General features: G+C 52.0%; 1 protein-coding gene across 4 annotated transcripts in view; it reads left to right on the top strand.

The window, feature by feature from the left end:
• plekhd1 (pleckstrin homology domain containing, family D (with coiled-coil domains) member 1) overlaps positions 1 to 22313 on the top strand; it is a 311066-nt gene that overhangs the window by 244349 nt on the left and 44404 nt on the right. For all 4 annotated transcript variants that reach the window (XM_063053877.1, XM_063053869.1, XM_063053854.1 and 1 more), the window contains exon 12: positions 8269 to 8421. In XM_063053877.1, the coding sequence (XP_062909947.1) occupies positions 8269 to 8421 (153 nt within the window). The remainder of the gene's footprint in view (positions 1 to 8268; positions 8422 to 22313) is intronic.

The raw sequence follows: 22313 nt of genomic DNA, 5'->3' as shown, positions 1-22313 counted from the left end.
ACCTACCCACACGCCCACCCATCACCCCCAACCCTCACACCTACCCACACGCCCACCCATCACCCCCACCCCTCACACCCACCCATCACCCCCACCCCTCACACACCCCCACCCCTCACACCAACCCACACGCCCACCCATCACCCCCACCCCTCACACCTACCCACACGCACACCCATCACCCCCACCCCTCACACCTACCTACACGCCCACCCATCACCCCCACCCCTCACACCTACCCACACGCCCACCCATCAACCCCACCCCTCACACCTACCCACACGCCCACCCATCACCCCCACCCCTCACACCTACCCACACGCCCACCCATCACCCCCACCCCTCACACTTACGCACACGCCCACGCATCACCCCCACCCCTCACACCTACCCACACGCCCACTCATCACACCCACCCCTCACACCTACCCACACGCCCACCCATCACCCCCACACCTCACACCTACCCACACGCCCACCCATCACCCCCACCCCTCACACCTACCCACACGCCCACCCATCACCCCCACCCCTCACACCTACCCACACGCCCACCCATCACCCCCACCCCTCACACCTACCCACACGCCCACTCATCACCCCCACCCCTCACACACCCCCACCCCTCACATATACCCACCCACCCATCATCCCCACCCCTCACACCTACCCACACACCCACCCATCACCCCCACCCCTCACACCTACCCACACGCCCACTCATCACCCCCACCCCTCACACCTACCCACACACCCACCCATCACCCCCACCCCTCACACCTACCCACACGCCCACCCATCACCCCCACCCCTCACACCTACCCACACGCCCACCCATCACCCCCACCCCTCACACCTACCCACACGCCCACCCATCACCACCACCCCTCACACCTACCCACACGCCCACCCATCACCCCCACCCCTCACACCTACCCACACACCCTCTCATCACCCCCACCCCTCACAGCTACCCACACACCCACCCATCACCCCCACCCCTCACACACCCCCACCCCTCACATATACCCACCCACCCATCACCCCCACCCCTCACACCTACCCACACGCCCACCCATCACCCCCACCCCTCACACCCACACGCCCACCCATCACCCCCACCCCTCACACCTACCCACACACCCACCCATCACCCCCACCCCTCACACCTAATCACACGCCCACCAATCACCCCCACCCCTCACACATCCCCACCCCTCACACCTACCCACACGCCCACCCATCACCCCCAACCCTCACACCTACCCACACACCCACCCATCACCCCCACCCCTCACACCCACCCATCACCCCCACCCCTCACACACCCCCACCCCTCACACCTACCTACACGCCCACCCATCAGCCCCACCCCTCACACCTACCCACACGCCCACCCATCACCCCCACCCCTCACACCTACCCACACATCCACCCATCACCCCCACCCCTCACACCTACCCACCCCTCACACCTACCCACCCACCCATCACCCCCACCCCTCACACCTACCCACACCCCCACCCATCACCCCCACCCCTCACTCCTACCCACACACCCACTCATCACCCCCACCCCTCACACCTACCCACACACCCACCCATCACCCCCACCCCTCACACCTACCCACACACCCACCCATCACCCCCACCCCTCACACCTACCCACACACCCACCCATCACCCCCACCCTCCACACCCCCACCCCTCACATATACCCACCCACCCATCACCCCCACCCCTCACACCTACCCACGCACCCACCCATCACCCCCACCCCTCACACTTACGCACACGCCCACGCATCACCCCCACCCCTCACACCTACCCACACGCCCACGCATCACACCCACCCCTCACACCTACCCACACGCCCACCCATCACCCCCACCCCTCACACCTACCCACACGCCCACCCATCACCCCCACCCCTCACACCTACCCACACGCCCACCCATCACCCCCACCCCTCACAACTACCCACAGGCCCACCCATCACCCCCACCCCTCACACCTACCCACACACCCACCCATCACCCCCACCCCTCACACCTACCCACACACCCACCCATCACCCCCACCCCTCACACCTACCCACACACCCACCCATCACCCCCACACCTCACACCTACCCACACACCCACCCATCACACCCACCCGTCACACCTACCCACACGCCCACCCATCACCCCCACCCCTCACACCTACCCACACACCCACCCATCACCCCAAACCCTCACACCTACCCACACGCCCACCCATCACCCCCACCCCTCACACCTACCCACACACCCACTCATCACCCCCACCCCTCACACACCCCCACCCCTCACATATACCCACCCACCCATCATCCCCACCCCTCAGACCTACCCACACACCCACCCATCGCCCCCACCCCTCACACCTACCCACACGCCCACTCATCACCCCCACCCCTCACACCTACCCACACGCCCACCCATCACCCCCACCCCTCACACCTACCCACACGCCCACCCATCACCCCCACCCCTCACACCTACCCACACGCCCACCCATCACCCCCACCCCTCACACCTACCCACACGCCCACCCATCACCACCAACCCTCACACCTACCCACACGCCCACCCATCACCCCCACCCCTCACACCTACCCACACACCCTCTCATCACCCCCACCCCTCACACCTACCCACACACCCACCCATCACCCCCACCCCTCACACACCCCCACCGCTCACATATACCCACCCACCCATCACCCCCACCCCTCACACCTACCCACACGCCCACCCATCACCCCCACCCCTCACACCCACACGCCCACCCATCACCCCCACCCCTCACCCCTACCCACACACCCACCCATCACCCCCACCCCTCACACCTACCCACACGCCCACCCATCACCCCCACCCCTCACACCCACCCATCATCCACACCACTCACACATCCCCACCCCTCACACCTACCCACACGCCCACCCATCACCCCCAACCCTCACACCTACCCACACGTCCACCCATCACCCCCACCCCTCACAGTCACCCATCACCCCCACCCCTCACACACCCCCACCCCTCACACCTACCCACACGCCCACCCATCACCCCCACCCCTCACACCTACCCACACGCCCACCCATCACCCCCACCCCTCACACCTACCCACACGCCCACCCATCACCCCCACCCCTCACACCTACCCACACGCCCACCCATCACCCCCACCCCTCACACTTACGCACATGCCCACGCATCACCCCCACCCCTCACACCTACCCACACGCCCACTCATCACCCCCACCCCTCACAGTCACCCATCACCCCCACCCCTCACACACCCCCACCCCTCACACCTACCCACACGCCCACCCATCACCCCCACCCCTCACACCTACCCACACGCCCACCCATCACCCCCACCCCTCACACCTACCCACACGCCCACCCATCACCCCCACCCCTCACACCTACCCACACGCCCACCCATCACCCCCACCCCTCACACCTACCCACACGCCCACCCATCACCCCCACCCCTCACACTTACGCACACGCCCACGCATCACCCCCACCCCTAAACACCTACCCACACGCCCACTCATCACACCCACCCCTCACACCTACCCACACGCCCACCCATCACCCCCACCCCTCACACCTACCCGCACGCCCACCCATCACCCCCACCCCTCACACCTACCCACACGCCCACCCATCACCCCCACCCCTCACACCTACCCACACGCCCACCCATCACCCCCACCCCTCACACCTACCCACACGCCCACCCATCACCCCCACCCCTCACACATACCCACACACCCACTCATCACCCCCACCCCTCACACCTACCCACACACCCACCCATCACCCCCACTCCTCACACACCCCCACCCCTCACATATACCCACCCACCCATCACCCCCACCCCTCACACCTACCCACACATCCACCCATCACCCCCACCCCTCACACCTACCCACACACCCACCCATCATCCCCACCCCTCACACACCGCCACCCCTCACATATACCCACCCACCCATCACCCCCACCCCTCCCACCTACCCACACACCCACCCATCACCCCCACCCCTCACACCTACCCACACACCCACTCATCACCCCCACCCCTCACACCTACCCACACACCCACCCATCACCCCCACCCCTCACACCTACCCACACACCCACCCATCACCCCCACCCCTCACACACCCCCACCCCTCACATCACACCTACCCACACACCCACCCATCACCCCCACCCCTCACACCTACCCACACGCCCACTCATCACACCCACCCCTCACACCTACCCACACGCCCACCCATCACCCCCACCCCTCACACCTACCCACACGCCCACCCATCACCCCCACCCCTCACACCTACCCACACGCCCACCCATCACCCCCACCCCTCACACCTACCCACACGCCCACCCATCACCCCCACCCCTCACACCTACCCACACGCCCACTCATCACCCCCACCCCTCACACACCCCCACCCCTCACATATACCCACCCACCCATCATCCCCACCCCTCACACCTACCCACACACCCACCCATCACCCCCACCCCTCACACCTACCCACACGCCCACTCATCACCCCCACCCCTCACACCTACCCACACACCCACCCATCACCCCCACCCCTCACACCTACCCACACGCCCACCCATCACCCCCACCCCTCACACCTACCCACACGCCCACCCATCACCCCCACCCCTCACACCTACCCACACGCCCACTCATCACCCCCACCCCTCACACCTACCCACACACCCACCCATCACCCCCACCCCTCACACCTACCCACACGCCGACCCATCACCCCCACCCCTCACACCTACCCACACACCCACTCATCACCCCCACCCCTCACACACCCCCACTCCTCACATATACCCCCCCACCCATCATCCCCACCCCTCACACCTACCCACACACCCACCCATCACCCCCACCCCTCACACCTACCCACACGCCCACTCATCACCCCCACCCCTCACACTTACCCACACGCCCACCCATCACCCCCACCCCTCACACCTACCCACACACCCACCCATCACCCCAACCCCTCACACCTACCCACACGCCCACCCATCACCCCCACCCCTCACACCTACCCACACACCCTCTCATCACCCCCACCCCTCACACACCCCCACTCCTCACATATACCCCCCCACCCATCATCCCCATCCCTCACACCTACCCACACACCCACCCATCACCCCCACCCCTCACACCTACCCACACGCCCACTCATCACCCCCACCCCTCACACCTACCCACACGCCCACCCATCACCCCCACCCCTCACACCTACCCACACGCCCACCCATCACCCCCACCCCTCACACCTACCCACACGCCCACCCATCACCACCACCCCTCACACCTACCCACACGCCCACCCATCACCCACCCATCACCCCCACCCCTCACACCTACCCACACACCCTCTCATCACCCCCACCCCTCACACCTACCCACACACCCACCCATCACCCCCACCCCTCACACACCCCCACCCCTCACATATACCCACCCACCCATCACCCCCACCCCTCACACCTACCCACACCCCTCACACACCCCCACCCCTCACACCTATCACTTGCTGTGTGTGAGTACCATATGACTCCTCCCTGTTTACTTCCTCTGGAGGTAGTCAGGACCCCGAGTGACTAATTAACCCACGGCACTCCCTATTGAAGAGACAGGCATTTGTGCAAGCGGTTACCCCTCGGCAATGTGATTGTATTACTGCAGGTAGGAGCCTGGTGAAACTCTGCACACTGTCAGACTGTGAGATTGTGGACAGCACTGAAGATAGTGCTGATTGCTTTATTATTGTCACATGTGGTGGCAGGGCCGAGTCACGTCTCCACCAAACGAGTAAGGTGCTCCTTCGCCCACTCGTCTGAGGGTCACCCTTGGCCAAGGTGGAGCACTTGTTTAGCCGCCTGATTGGGGTCACGTAAAGCTATGGGAGCAGGTGGTGCATATCACAAGTCCTGGCACCAGGCAGACAATCTCTGAAGAGTATTGATAATGGCTGGGGTCACCTGCCTTGTAAAAGGACTGCCCAGAAAAAGGCAATGGCAAACCACTTCTGAGGAAAAATTTGCCAAGAACAAACTTGGTCACGGAGAGACGATGATCGTCCATATCATCCAACACAGCTCATAACGAATGAGCAAACTGTCACGTGTACTGAAATTCAATGAGAAGTTTTAGTTTGCCTGTACATCGAGGTAGTTCCAAAGGTGAAGAGAATGCAGACTGTAGTGTAAGAGTCAGGAAGAAAGTACAGACAGACCAGTAAGGTGCAAGCGCCACGGGAGGTGGAATGAGTAAAGCCCGGCTCTGCTTCTGGAGCAGTCAACGGGAGACCCGAACACTCTGTGCTACCAACACGGGCTCATGTCTCATGGCACGTCACTCAGATGTTGTAGAAGTGGACTCGAGCAACATGTTGGGACAGGTAACCAAGAAGTTTGTTCCTGGGCACTTCTTCCCAAGGGGAGAAATCGAGAGAGGTAGGTGCCGATAGTGCAGTCTGGGCTTGCCAACAGGAATGAAGAGTTCTCTGAGGGTGGTGGTGCGGGGGAATTTGCAGAAGTACAGGGGTGGGGATTGAACATAAAAGACAAGAATGTTAAAATGGAGGCAGAACCAGGCTAGGCCAGAGAGCACTGTATGAAAAGTCATGTAAGGGGAATGCAGTATCTCAAAGTATATCGGGTCCTCATTCAGTCCTTGTGTACGTGTAAAGGCTCCGTCAACTGCCTGGATCTTGATGGGTTATGAATGACCTTAAAACCCATTGTTTACTCTGGGGTTTCGGGTGCCGCTTACAACACAACTCCCTCGTTGATCACCATTTTGTTTTCTGGTACACATTACTACACACACACCTCCTCCTTGTGCATTCCTTTGGGATGGAGAGGAACTCAACTCCGTTCTGGTTCTGTGGTTCTGGGGTGACTGATGAGGCCAGTGTGACAACTACAGATGGTGTGGGGAGTGTCTAAATGTCTGTTCCCAATGAAGGGGCTCTAGGCTGTCAGTTGTTCTCTCTGAGAACACAAGACCTGGGGATGCTGAGCTTTTCCAAGGGAGCCTTGGGAACATTCTTGATTCTTTCTGTGAGTCAGGTGTCGGCTTATCCTGTGGAGTAACTACTCCTCAGTGCTCCGCAGCATGGCCTGGGAGAAGTTCTCTTATCCTTCTAGTGAGGCTGGAGGGTTTCGTGGAGACAGTATTGTTGTTAGCTGCCCAGGGACTTGAGGTGCAGGCTGTCTCAGAAACAGGGTTCAGTCTGCTGGACGGTAGACTGACCGTGTGTGAGGAAGGCTGGAGCTGAACTCTGTATGACTGGAACTATGGTGAGGAACCTGTGCAGAAGGTGAAGACTCCCCCGATCACACCCACACATTCTAGCCCAGCATAGAGATGGAAAAGAGTTGTCAATGAAATGTTAGGCACAATAATTCTATGATTTTTCACCCCCTCCCCTCATCATCTCAGTTCCCCAAACACTCCTGTCACTGCCACACCTGTCAAAGTGTTTGCAGTTGTGGGAATGACCTAGACTGTAAGTTATAATAATTATTTGCAACTATCTGAGCGTGAGAGCTGGGGAGGGAGGTCTCGGCAGGATGCACACTGCAAGAGGGAGGCGATAGCGGGTCTGACGAGACAGTTGAACAGAAACCTTGCCAGGTTCCAGAGCAAGAGGCCATCACTTCAAAACTCAGGACACTGCCAAGAGGAATGTCACCCTCCCGCTCCAGAGAGGGGGAAATATGGAGAGCTGTTGACTGCAAGGTTGCTGAGCTCACGGAGTCGTGGAGCATGGCCTTGGAGAGGATTGGCAAACCTCTCAGTGGGTGACACAAAACTGCGGTGGGTGACAAAGTGGGGGAGCTAAGGTGTAGCTTAGTAAGGAGTTGTCCCAAAGCACAAAATGTTCTATCCCATGGGGGAGCCAGCTGAAGATTCCAAACTCAGCCTGGGAGATCAAAGGTGACTCAACCTGCCCCGAACCCTGCACAGCACCTTGCAATCTGGAAACTAGCACAACCAAGACAAGTGATGTCGACACACTCTTCCTCCAACAGGATAGTCTGATCAGTGTGCCAGTGACTGGGGGGATCTGACAATGTGTAGTAGAGTTACCCGAACTTGGGCCACTCCAGGCTTTTGCCCCACTTCCCCTCCGCGCCATGTTTTAAAAGTAGCTTGTCTTCCACAGAGTTCTTCGAGGAGTGCATCCGGAAGGCTGAGATCGAAGCCAAGCTACCGATTATCATGAAGAACTCGGTCTATGTGCAGCGGGCTGCAGCTCGGAGGATAAAGAGCTGCAGGTTCCGGCGCAGGAAGTCCACCGCTGTTTGGAACTCTTTTGGTGAGTGGTAGCCAGTGGAGGGTGGGGGGGGGGTGGGATCCCTATCTGTCCAGAGGGAGGTGAGTCAATAGGGCCCAGGGCAACCTTCCCAAACCCTGACCCCCTTATCTAACTGGGTGAAAGGAAAACTAATGGATCTGGGGGAGTCCTCACACACTTCCACATCCACCCCACCACCCACGTCCCTTTAAGTTTGTCTCTCTCAGGGCCTCGCCATCCCCTCTGCCCTGACGTGCCTGTGGGTGTGGAAGAGGAGACCCTGCTGAGGTGACTCTCCTCACTGCAGTGGCTGATCGTTCCTCCATCCAAAGCTATACGGGTAGCTGTTTCTGCACAAGTTGTGACTCCGTGTCCGTAGCTGGGGGTTGGGGAGCATTGCTGTTTCGGTAACGACACCCTGAGGAATTGGTGTGGATCAGTGACTGGATTCACAAACTGGTTAACGTTGGATTGTTTGACTGTGCGTCCAGTATTAACCCCTTTTGCCTTTCTCCGTGAGAAAGGAGCCCTGATCTGTTCTGTTCCCTGACGGTTCTAACGCCCCAGTTCTGTTCTGATCCTTGCATGTTGCACAGATCATGGCTTGTACAGCTCTACAACTATCTCCTAACCAAGGCTCAGTGTAAGTGGAATGTAAGTTTTCTATTTTGCCAGTTAGCAACCAGCCTGTCCCCTGCATGCATGTTTTGTGGCTCCTTGTTGTTACATTTAGAGGTCTGTGAATCGGTGCTGCCAGATCCCTTTGCTCTTCAATTTCACGCTTGCTGCCCAGGCAGTGTGTGACCACCTGGTGCTCCTGTGACAGTGACTTTCCATTGTGTCAGGCCCCAGAGATGGTTCATTCACAGTCCACGTGGAGCTCCTCAGCTTGCTTCTCTCCTTCCCGTACCGGCCCCGTCTCTGTGGCTGGGTTTATTCAGGAAGCCAAATTGATTTCACCTGGGACATCTTCTCTTACCCCATTTCACTCTCCCGTCCTCCAGGGCTGTTCCAGAGCAGAGACAAAGAGCTGAAATCCCACATGTTTATGTCCACTTCCTCCTCCTGTTTGTGTTCATTCCTCAATCTTCAAATTCACATGGGTGCACTCAGCCCTCCAGGGCCCCACCTCCTGATCTCCTGCCATCAGAGCTTTGTTCATCACTTCACCCTGGAGCCCAGACTTGAGGCTTTCCCCTCTCCCCCCACAACTTCTCTGCACGTTACCCACCTCTCTCCCTCCTCCACTTCTCTGCACGTTAACCACCTCTCTCCCTCCTCCACTTCTCTGCACGTTAACCACCTCTCTCCCCCCGCTGCTTCTCCTCATGTGTTATTGTGAGTTTAGTTTGGTTTGGAGCTGCTCTCTAGGGTCTGCTGGCAATATAGTGCCCTTTCTGCTGCTGATCTGCGAAGCTCAGAAGCTGACACTGAACAGCCCACCCACCGGGCAGACTGGCTCCTGCTGATGTTGATGGTGGACCCAGCACGAGATGCCAAGGTGTTATGGGAACAGCCAAAGCAAACCTGGGCACCAGTGCAGGGCAGTACTAACGGAGAGGGCACACCGAGGTGGTCATTCCAGGGTCATGGTGCATACACCTCCTGCGTCCTTTTGCAGCCAGAACTGCAATGGTGCCAAAACCTCGAGGGAGAGAGGGAGATGGAGAGAGATGGATGGAGGGAGAGATGGAGAGAAGGAGGGAAGGAGAGGGAGAGAGGGAGGGAGGGAGAGGGAGAGGGAGAGAGGGAGGGCGGGACAGGGAGGGAGGGAGAGGGAGAGAGGGAGGGAAGGAGGAGGAGAGAGCAGCAAACATGCTTTTGGAGGGATATTCAGCAGATCGTGAGGTACCTGTGAGGGCAGAAGGGGAGATATTTTGGGCCCAGACCCTGACATTGAATCTTGTACTGGAATGTCAAGTATCGCTCTCACTACACAGATGTTGCTGGAGGCTGAGGTAGCTACGGTTGTCTCATTTCAGAAACACCTGGGTCAGTACATTGAGGGGCAGCTCATGGAGGAACATGGAACGAACGCAGGAAAGTGGAACTAGCTGGGTAGGCACAGTGGTCTGCATGGACTCGTTGGACCGAAGGGCCTTTATTGATGCTGTACCCCTTGACCCGTTGAGTTCCTCCAGCAGGTTGTGTGCTGCTGTGGATTCCAGCATCTGCAGGTCCTTCAGCACAGAGACCCCACCCAGACCCCACCTTCCCTCCCGGGGTCCTGTACCTCCCCACCACTCCCCACCCTTCTCTCTGTAGCCTGCAGTGGGAATCGTTCTCTGGGGGAGCCGGCTGTTGCCTGAGGTGGGAGGCGGGAGCAGCTGTTCAATCACTGCACCACCACTGGGCTGAGAAAGCAGGGGTCTCACCAACTGCGGTGGGGGCAAAGTGCAGACTGTGGGCACCAGTGCCGCTGCTGGAGAAGAAAGTCATCGTCAGCCCTCGGCACTGTTGGACACACCAGGAGCAGGGACAGCACTTCCTCGCCTCCTCCACCTCTGACCCTGGCAGTCAACCAGTGTGTGCAGGGGCTCCTGGGAAAACCCACCCACCTAACAACACCCAGGAGTTGGAGATCACGTGTCCGGCGATCATCGAGCTTTTAAACCCTTGCCTCTGTCCCTCACCCAAGGTTCAAACCCAGAGACACCATGGGCATCCTTCTGAGAGACACCCGTCCTCACCTCAGAGGGAAGTTTCCCTCACCCTCAGAGGGAAGTTTATGTATTTGTAATAAAAGTCAGTCTTTGCTCTCATTCATTGATGGTAAGAAACTTGGTCTTTGTGCTCGGGGAAGCAATGAGTGCCGTTTGTGTGTTGTTTGTTAACCTGAAAGATTGTTAGTTGCAGATGTAGATCAGGAGTAGTCCATTCAGCCCCTCTACCTGCTCTGCTATTCAATATCCTCATGCCTGATCTTCTATCTCTGGCACTTCTTTGCACCAACACCACATACCTTGATTCTCTTAACACAGAGCTGAAAGATGAAGTTAGCTGGTTACCAGCTCTCCTATTAGCACTTTCCTCTAACCACATGGAAAGGGTTCTGTACCTGGTGTAAGAATAAGTCTTTGCAAGTTGAAGAAACTAGGCTTGGTCTAATTACTCATCATTGTCGTCGTCATGGCTATCCCTCGAGGTTGAGGATGATGGTCTTCGTTCTGAAGAAGTGGCCTACAGAGCGAAGATGCCTGTGCGTGTATTTGTTTAACGTGTACTTGATGTTGCACTCCAAGAAGCACACAATACTTCACAAATCAATCAATTGATTCCAATGACGTGGAAACCACAACGATTGGAGCTGATGGATTTGTTGCAGCCTTCATCCGCCTTCACAGCCGTTGAGTTTGAAGTAACTTCGTCCACTTGTTCCACCGTTGAGGTCTTGGTTGGATTGTTCTTTGTCAGGGACCTCACCCTCGACCTTACCGCCATGGGTGACCCTACCAGGAGCATAGCTCCAGATGGCATCGCTCTCGGGATCTCAGGACCACACAAGCCTCTCCACCGCGACACGGTGACAACCCACCGAGAAGTCTAATTACTAGGGGAAAGATGAATACCATTAATGTAAATCTCTGGTAACGTGAAGGGTTGTTGCAGAAATGGTTAAGGAATAAAAGGTTTGTACAGTATTTCTGATGTGACTCTGTGCAGTGAGTATGTGCCTTCCATGAACTGCGGCCGAGGCACGATGGGACGATGGGACAATGGCTACCTTTGCTAATCCTGTCAGAAGGTTAGAGGAGACACAGAAGGCGTTTCCACTATCAGGTATATGTGTCAGCAGTATAGCATTACTTTTAACTAGTTATAAACCTCACAGGAAATCCAGGACAAAATTCTTCTCCCGGAAAGTGGAGGGAATATGGCATGCGGTAAGTTTAGGCATTGAAGGGAAAGCTGGGTGGGAGACAGGAATGGGCTGTCCAGCAGATGGTCAGAAAGGAAACAGTTTGAGGAGGGTTGTGGTAGCCAAAGCTCCTCCTTAATCTTTCATTGCCTTTGTCTTTATAATGGCTCGATGCTTCTGCCTGTCATCTGTGTCTCCAATCACATGAGCAACATCTCCAAGTCTGTCTTTATGTTCTGCTTTCCCCACTCCTTCTCCTGACCCAACCCCTCAACCCTCTCTGCCTCCTTCAGTTCAGATGATAATTATACTCTCTACACTTCTCTAGGTAACTGTCTCTCTCTAATCCTTATCAATCTACACTTGACTTCTCACCAGTGGCTCTAATTCTTGTTTTAAGACTTCCCTCTGACCACCCATCAGTCCTTGGGTGACTCAGCAGCTCACGGTATTTTATAACATTGAAAGTGTGCCTTTGGGGAGGTTGAGCAATGTTAATAACTGCACGTAAATACATGCTGTTTCCATTTGGTGCCCGCGTGTTACAGAAAACAAGCTCAGAGGGCACTTTCACGTTCAGGTGCAGATGTGTTAAGTGAGCAGACTTCCCCAGAGGGACTGGGTTGACAAAGAGAAGGAAACAAACAATCTTCTGGAGGACCTCAGCAGGCCAGGCAGCATCCGTGGGGGGAAAAGAATTGTTGATGTTTCATTTCAAAACTCTGCAATCAGGGCCCAAAACATCGACATTTCATTTCCTCCCATGGGGACTGCTCAACCCACTGAGTTCCTCCAGCTTCAGACTTCAGCATCTGCAATCTCTTGTGTCTCTGTTGTACAGAAAGATCTTCAGGTCAGCCAGGATGTATTCAAACCCAGAAACTGGCAATACGGGTCATCGACAGGCAGGTGCTGGAAATCCAGTCAAATGCTGAAAGCATTTGGCAGGTCCAAAAGCATCTACTCAGAGAGAGGCAGAGACTGAAGGCCAATAAGCTTGTGGTAGATCTGGTTGAAGGTGCGTGTGTGGTGTGTGTATGTGTGTGGTGTGTGTGAGTGAGGAGGGAGAGAGAGGGGGAGGAGGGACAGAGAAGTGGCTCAGAGTGTAAAGAGCAGAAGAAACCAAAAAGGGCGAAGTCCATGGAAGTGCAGGACTTTAAAAGGGTTGATGATGGAAGTCAAACGGGTGTGGGAAGATAAACTAGTACATAGTCCCAACCAGTCTGGAGCAAGGCTAATGGGGAACAGCGGATATTCATCTCTATCACTAAGGTTTGCAAATGAATCCAGAGGGCTATAATGATTGTAGTTAGCTGCCATGGAAGTCGGAGAGGTCACATTCAGAAGATGGAGAATTGAAGCAATGGGCAATTAGAAGTTCTAAGTGTTGTTTTATAGACTGAATAAACAGAAAGTAGTCAAGCTGTGCTTGGTCTCTAGAGAGGAGGAAAGATTGCACCAGCTACTGCTATACAGGAGGGTTGAAACGAGATTGACAGGAGTGGGTCCCTGAGCGGAAGCAAAACTTTTGAGAAGTTGCAGTCAGATACTGTAGTGAGTGAGGGCACAGATAGCCAGAAGCATGGCAATGAGAGAGGAGATACCGATGGTTTAAACTACATGCATTTAAATTACAGAGGTTTTAGTTGGATCAACTCAGGGTGTGGATTGGCTCAGGATGTAGGGATATTATAGCCATAGCTGAGAGAAGGCCAGGGTAAATGAGTCCAGGGTAAAAATGCTGCAGGTGTGATAGAGACACGGGTAAAAGAGGAGGGCAGGCTGGACATAACAGCAGAAGTTAGAGAGGATATTCCTGGGGGATCCATTGAAGCCATCTGAGGGAATTATAAAAACAAGAAGGGGATGGTCACACTGATGCGATTGTACTACGGGGCTCCCAGTGATCAGCGGGAATTGCAGATAGCTGTAAGAATAATGGAGGTTTTAATTTTTGTAATATTGAAAAGGGCTTCTAGGTGTGATTTCCTAAATCTGTGCAAGCAAGCTTCCGTAATCCCTACCAAAGAAGGTGCAACACTGGACCTCCTCTTACAGGCCCATCATATTACAAGAAAGATTCTAGCATGGATAAGGCAGTGGCTGATTGGCAGGAGGCAAAGAGTGGGAATACAGGGAGCCTTTTCTGGTTTCCTCTTGGGGGAAGAGGCAGGATGAATAACTGAAGTGTCAGTTAGGAGTCTTCTAGTTATCGAGAAGGATAGGACAAGTCCACAATTAGGGTCCTAAAGTATGGGAGAGCTAATTTTGGAGGCATTTAGTAGGAACTTGCAGAGGTTCAAAGTTTAAAGTAAATGTATTATCAAAGTACAAATAGGTCACCATATACAACCCTGAGATTCATTTTCTTGAATCTCATCTTTCAAGAATCACTAGATTCTGGCATTGTTCCAGAGGAATAGAAAATTGCAAATGCAACTTCAAGATGGAGGGAGGCAGTAGAAAGGAAATTATAGGCTAATCAGTGGTTGGGAAGATGTTGGAATTGATGTTAATGATGAGGTTTTGGGGGTACTTGGAGGCACATAATAAAAAAGGGCAAAGGCACCAATCATTTCCTTCAGGAAAAATCTTGCCTGATAAATCTGTTGGAATTCTTCGAAGTACTGTAGTAACAAGCAGGATAGACAAAGGAGAATCGGTTGATGTTGTGTACTTGGATTTCAGAAGACCTTTGACAAGGTGCCACACTAGGCTGCTTAACAAGCTACAGGCCCATCATATTACAGGAAGGATTCTAGCATCGAGAAAGCACTGGCTGATTGGAAGGAGGCAAGGAACAGGAATAAAGGGATTCTTTTCTGGTTGGCTACCAGTGACAAGTGGTGTTCCACAGGGGTTGGTGTTGGGACTGCTTCTTTTTATGTTGTATATCAATGATTTGGATGATGGAATTGATGGCTTTGTGTCCATGTGGATGATATGAAGGTAGGTGGAGGGGCAGGTAGTGTTGAGGGAACAGAGAGACTGCAGAAGGAGAATGGGCAAAGAAGTGTCAGATGGAATGCAGTGTTGGGAAGTGTATGGTCATGCACTTTGGAAGAAGGAATAAATGGGGAGATAATTCAAAAATCAGAGCTGCAAGAGGACATTCTGTCCTTGTACTGGGTTCCCTGAAGGTTAACTTGCAGGTTGAATTGGTGGTGAGGAGGACAAATGTAATGTTAGCTTTCACTTTGAGAGGGCTAGAATATGAAAGCAAGGATGTAATGTTGAGGCTTTATAAAGCACTGGTGAGGCCTCACTTGGAGTATTGTAGGCCCCTTATCTAAGAACAGATGCGCAGACACTGGAGAGGGTTCAAAGGAGTTCACAAAGGTGATTCTGGAATGAAATTCTTATCATATGAAGAGTGCTAGATGGCTCAGGGCCTGTACTCACTGGAATTTAAGAGGAATGAGGGAGAAACTCGTTGAAAGGCGGAGATAGAGTGGATGTGGGGGTGTCAAGAACCACGGGGCATATCCTCAGAACAGAGGGAGATCCTTTTAGAACAGAGGTGATTGATGAGTTTGTTCAGCCAGAGGGTGGTGAATCTGTGGAATTTGTTGCCACAGGCAGCTGTGGAGGCCAAGTCATTGGGTGTAATTAAGCAGGAGGTTGATAGATTCCTTATCTCAGGGTGTGGAAGGTTACGGGGAGAAGGCAGGAGAATGGGGCTAAGAGTGAAGTGGATCAGGCTTAATCAAATGATGGAAAAGATTCGATTGGCTGAATGGCCAAACTCTGCTCCAATATCTTATAGTTTTGTGGGATTGCAGAGGTACATAAAGTGAGATAGTGAACACGCAATCCTTTTCCCAAGCAAGGGAATCAACAACAATCGGGAGTGGGTTTCAGTTGACAGGGCAAATATTAAAAAGACACCTGGAGGCAGCTTTTGACCGAAGGGGTGGTATGTAGGTGGACTAAGCTGCTGGAGAACGTGGCTCAGGCACGTGCAATAATTGCATTTAGAAGGCATTTGGACAGGAAAGAAAGCTAGAAAGGTATGAGCCAAACCTGGTCAAATAGCTCAGGTGTGAGTCTTGGTCAGCATTGGTGACGTGAGTGCAATACCAGCTTGTATGCTCGAGGCAGACGTTGACGATTTGACTCCATGAATATAGCACATAAGAGATCAGACCATCAGTAAAGTTAAGCGCTCATCACGACTACGATGACAGGTAATCACACTGCGAATAGAATGATGGATAATGGAGACATCACACAAGGAACACTGTCCAGGGCAGGTCCCACTGTGAATACTCTTCATGGGAAATCACACTGGGAATATTGACTGCGGGAGATTGCAATAAGAATATGTTCAGGGGAGATCAAACCAGGAGCACTGATCAACGGAGAACACATGGTTAATACTGTTCAGGTGCACTCACTCCGTCAATACCATTCAGGGAGATCACACTGGGAATACTCTTCAGGGCAGATCACACTTGGAACACCAATCAAGGGAGGTCAAACTGCCAGTTCTGTTCAAGGAAATCACTCTGTGAACCCAGACCAGGGGAGATCACACTGTCATTTCTTTTCGGGGAGATCCCACTATAAATACTGATCAGAAGAGGATAAACTGTCAATTCTGTTCAGGGGAGATCACACTGTCTGTACCATTCAGGGGAGATGGCACTGTTAATACTGTTCAGGATGGATAGCACTGTTAATACCATTCAGGATACCTGGCAATGTTAATACCGTTCAGAGTAGATGGCACTGTTAATACTGTTCAGGATAGATGGCACTGTTAATACCGTTCAGCATAGATGGCACTGTTAATACCGTTTAGGGTAGAAGGCACTGTTAATACCGTTCAGGATAGATGGCACTGTTAATACAGTTCAGATGAGATGGCACTGTTAATACCGTTCAGGGTAGATGACACTGTTAATAGCATTTAGGGGAGATGGCACTGTCAAGACAGTTCAGGGCAGATGGCACTGTTACTACCGTTCAGTGTAGGTGGCACTGTTAATACCGTTCAGCGTGGATGGCACTGTTAATACAGTTCAGGATGGATGGCACTCTTAATTCCATTCAGGGGAGATTGGACTGTTAATACTGTTCAGTGTAGATGGCACTGCTAATACCTTTCAGGGGACATGGCACAGTTAATACAGTTCAAGGTAGATGGCACTGTTAATACCATTCATGGTAGATGGCACTGTTAATAACGTTCAGGGGAAATGGCACTGTTAATACCGTTCAGGATGGATGGCACAGTTAATACCGTTCATGGAGATGGCACTGTTAATACCGTTCAGCTGGATGGCACTGTTAATACAGTTCAGGATTAATGGCACTGTTAAAATAATTCAGGATAGATGGCACTGTTAATACCGTTCAAGGGAGATGGCACTGTTAATACAGTGCAGGGTAGATGGCACTGTTAATATAGTTCAGATGACATGGCACTGTTAATACCATTCAGGATAGATGGCACTGTTAATACTGGTCAGGATAGATGGCACTGCAAATACAGTACAGGGTCGATGGCACTGTTAATACCGTTCAGGATGGATGGCACTGTTAATACCGTTCAGGGGAGATGGCACTGTTAATACCATTCAGGACAGATGGCACTGTCAATACCGTTCAGGGTAGATGGCACTGCTAATACAGTTCAGATGAGATGGCACTGTTAATACCGTTGAGGGTAGATGGCAATGTTAATACCGGTCAGGATAGATGGCACTGCAAATACAGTACAGGGTAGATGGCACTGTTAATACCCTTCAGAGTAGATGGCACAGTTAATACCGTTCAGGGGAGATGGCACTGTTAATACAGTTCAGCGAGATGGCACTGTTAATACCGTTCAGGGTAGAAGGCACCGTTAAAAAAAGTTCAGGATGGATGGCACTGTTTATACAGTTCAGGGGAGATGGCACTGTTAATACCGTTCAGCGAGATGGCACTGTTAATACCGTTCAGGGTAGAAGGCACCGTTAAAAAAAGTTCAGGATGGATGGCACTGTTTATACAGTTCAGGGGAGATGGCACTGTTAATACCGTTCAGAGCAGATGGCACTGTTAATACAGTTCAGGATGGGTGGCACTGTTAATACCGTTCAGGGAGATGGCACTGTTAATACAGTTCAGGGGAGATGGCACTGTCAATACCGTTCAGGGTAGAAGGCACCGTTAAAAAAAGTTCAGGATGGATGGCACTATTTATACAGTTCAGGGGACATGGCACTGTTAATACCGTTCAGAGCAGATGGCACTGTTAATACAGTTCAGGATGGGTGGCACTGTTAATACCGTTCAGGGGAGATGGCACTGTTAATACAGTTCAGGATAGATGGCACTGTTAATACAGTTCAGATGACATGGCACTGTTAATACCATTCAGGATAGATGGCACTGTTAATACCGGTCAGGATAGATGGCACTGCAAATACAGTACAGGGTAGATGGCACTGTTAATACCCTTCAGAGTAGATGGCACTGTTAATACCGTTCAGGATGGATAGCACTGTTAATATAGTTCAAGGTAGATGGCACTGTTAATACCATTCAAGGTAGATGGCACTGTTAATACCGTTCAGGATGGATGGCACTGTTAATACCGTTCAGGGGAGATGGCACTGTTAATACAGTTCAGGGGAGATGGCACTGTTAATACAGTTCAGGATAGATGGCACTGTTAATACCATTCAAGGTAGATGGCACTGTTAATACCGTTCAGGATGGATGGCACTGTTAATACCGTTCAGGGGAGATGGCACTGTTAATAGCATTCAAGGTAGATGGCACTGTTAATGCAATTCAGGATAGATGGCACTGTTACTACCGTTCAGATGAGATGGCACTGTCAATACCATTCAGGACAGATGGCACTGTCAATACCGTTCAGGGTAGATGGCACTGCTAATACAGTTCAGATGAGATGGCACTGTTAATACCGTTGAGGGTAGATGGCAATGTTAATACCGGTCAGGATAGATGGCACTGCAAATACAGTACAGGGTAGATGGCACTGTTAATACCGTTCAGGGGAGATGGCACTGTTAATACAGTTCAGCGAGATGGCACTGTTAATACCGTTCAGGGTAGAAGGCACCGTTAAAAAAAGTTCAGGATGGATGGCACTGTTTATACAGTTCAGGGGAGATGGCACTGTTAATACCATTCAGCGAGATGGCACTGTTAATACCGTTCAGGGTAGAAGGCACCGTTAAAAAAAAGTTCAGGATGGATGGCACTGTTTATACAGTTCAGGGTGGATGGCACTGTTAGTACCGTTCCGGGCAGATGGCACTGTTAATACAGTTCAGGATAGATGGCACTGTTAATACCGTTCAGGGGAGATGGCACTGTTAATACCGTTCAGGATAGATGGCACTGTTAATGAACTGTTAATACAGTTCAGGATAGATGGCACTATTAATACCGTTCAGGGAGATGCCACTGTTAATACAGATCAGGGGAGTTGGCACTGTTAATACCGTTCAGGGTAGATGGCACTGTTAATACCGTTCAGAGCAGATGGCATTGTTAATACTGTTCAGAATAGATGGCACTGTTAATACCGTTCAGGGTACTAGGGACTGTGAATACAGTTGAGGATGAAGGCACTGTTAATACCTTTCAGGATGGATGGCACTTTTAATACCGTTCAGGGTAGATGGCTCTGTTAATGACGTTCAAGGTAGATGGCACTGTTAACTACAGCTCAGAGCAGATGACACTGTTAATACCGTTCAGGATGGATGGCACTGTTAATACAATTCAGGATAGATGGCACTGTTAATACCGTTCAGGGGAGATGGCACTGTTAATACCGTTCAGGGTAGATGGCACTGTTAATACAGTTCAGAGCAGATGGCACTGTTAATGCCGTTCAGGGGAGCTGGCACTGTTTTATACAATTCAGGGAGATGGCACTGTTAATACCTTTCAGGGGAGATGGCACTGTTAATACAGTTCAGGATAGATGGCACTGTTAATACCGTTCAGGGTAGATGGCACTGTTAATACAGTTCAGAGCAGATGGCACTGTTAATACCGTTCAGGATAGATGGGACTGTTAATACCGTTCAGGGGAGATGGCAGTGTTAATACCGTTCAGGGTAGATGGCACTGTTAATACAGTTCAAAGCAGATAGCACTGTTAATACTGTTCAAAGTAGATGGCACTGTTAATAACGTTCAGGATAGATGGCACTGTTAATACAGTTCAGGGTAGATGGCACTGTTAATTCCTTTCAGGGGAGATGGCACTGGTAATACCGTTCAGGATAGATGGCACTGTTAATACAGTTCAGGGATGGATGGCACTGTTAATACCGTTAAGGGGAGATGGCACTGTTAATACAATTCAGGGGAGATGGCACTGTTGATACAGTTCAGGATGGATGGCACTGTTAATACCGTTCAGGGGAGATGGCACTGTTAATACCGTTCAGGATAGATGGCACTGTTAATACCGTTCAGGGGAGATGGCACTGTTAATACAGTTCAGGGTAGATGGCACTGTTAATACAGTTCAGGGTAGATGGCACTTTTAATACATTTCAGATCAGATGGCACTGTTAATACCGTTCAGGGTAGATGGCACTGTTAATACCGCTCAGGGAGATGTCACTGTTAATACCGTTTAGGGTAGATGGCACTGTTAATACCGTTCAGGGTAGATGGCACTGTTAATACATTTCAGATCAGATGCCAATGTTAATACCATTCAGGGTAGATGGCACTGTTAACTACAGCTCAGAGCAGATGGCACTGTTAATACTGTTGAGGGTAGATAGCACTGTTAATACCGTTCAGGGGAGCTGGCACTGTTAATACCGTTCAGGGGAGCTGGCACTGTTAATACAGTCCAGGATAGATGGCACTGTTAATACCGTTCAGGATAGATGGCACTGTTAATACATTTCAGATCAGATGGCACTGTTAGTACTGTTCAGGGTAGATGGCACTGTTAATAGCGTTGAGGGTATTTAGCACTGTTAATACAGTTCAGAGCAGATGGCACTGTTAATGCCATTCAACGGAGCTGGCACTGTTTTATACAATTCAGGGAGATGGCACTGTTAATACTGTTCAGCTAGATGGCACTGTTAATACCGTTCAGGGGAGATGGCACTGTTAATACAGTTCAGGATAGATGGCACTGTTAATACAGTTCAGGGTAGATGGCACTATTAATACCGTTCAGGGGAGATGGCACTGTTAATACCATTCAGGGTAGATGGCACTGTTAATACTGTTCAGGGTAGATGGCACTGTTAATACAGTTCAAAGCAAATAGCACTGTTAATACCGTTCAGGATAGATGGCACTGTTAATACAGTTCAAAGCAAATAGCACTGTTAATACCATTCAGGATAGATGGCACTGTTAATACCGTTCAGGGTAGATGGCACTGTTAATACAGTTCAAAGCAAATAGCACTGTTAATACTGTTCAGGGTAGATGGCACTGTTAATAACGTTCAGAGCAGATGGCACTGTTAATGCCGTTCAGGGGAGATGGCACTGTTAATACCATTCAGGATAGATGGCACTGTTAATACTGTTCAGGGTATATGGCACTGTTAATACAGTTCAAAGCAAATTGCACTGTTAATACCGTTCAGGATAGATGGCACTGTTAATACAGTTCAAAGCAAATAGCACTGTTAATACCATTCAGGATAGATGGCACTGTTAATACCGTTCAGGGTAGATGGCACTGTTAATACAGTTCAAAGCAAATAGCACTGTTAATACTGTTCAGGGTAGATGGCACTGTTAATAACATTCAGAGCAGATGGCACTGTTAATGCCGTTCAGGGGAGATGGCACTGTTTTATACAATTCAGGGAGATGGCACTGTTAATACCATTCAGGGGAGATGGCACTGTTAATACAGTTAAGGATAGATGGCACTGTTAATACTATTCAGGGTAGATGGCACTGTTAATACAGTTCAGAGCAGATGGCAATGTTAATACCGTTCGGGGTAGATGGCACTGTTAATAACGTTCAGGGTAGATGGCACTGTTAACTACAGCTCAGAGCAGATGGCACTGTTAATACTGTTGAGGGTC

The sequence above is a fragment of the Mobula hypostoma genome, chromosome 1 (assembly GCF_963921235.1).
Source record: "Mobula hypostoma chromosome 1, sMobHyp1.1, whole genome shotgun sequence".
In the NCBI taxonomy this organism is placed as follows: domain Eukaryota; kingdom Metazoa; phylum Chordata; class Chondrichthyes; order Myliobatiformes; family Myliobatidae; genus Mobula; species Mobula hypostoma.
The sequence above is the reverse complement of the archived record's forward strand: the minus strand, read 5'-3'. Positions and strand labels throughout refer to the sequence as shown.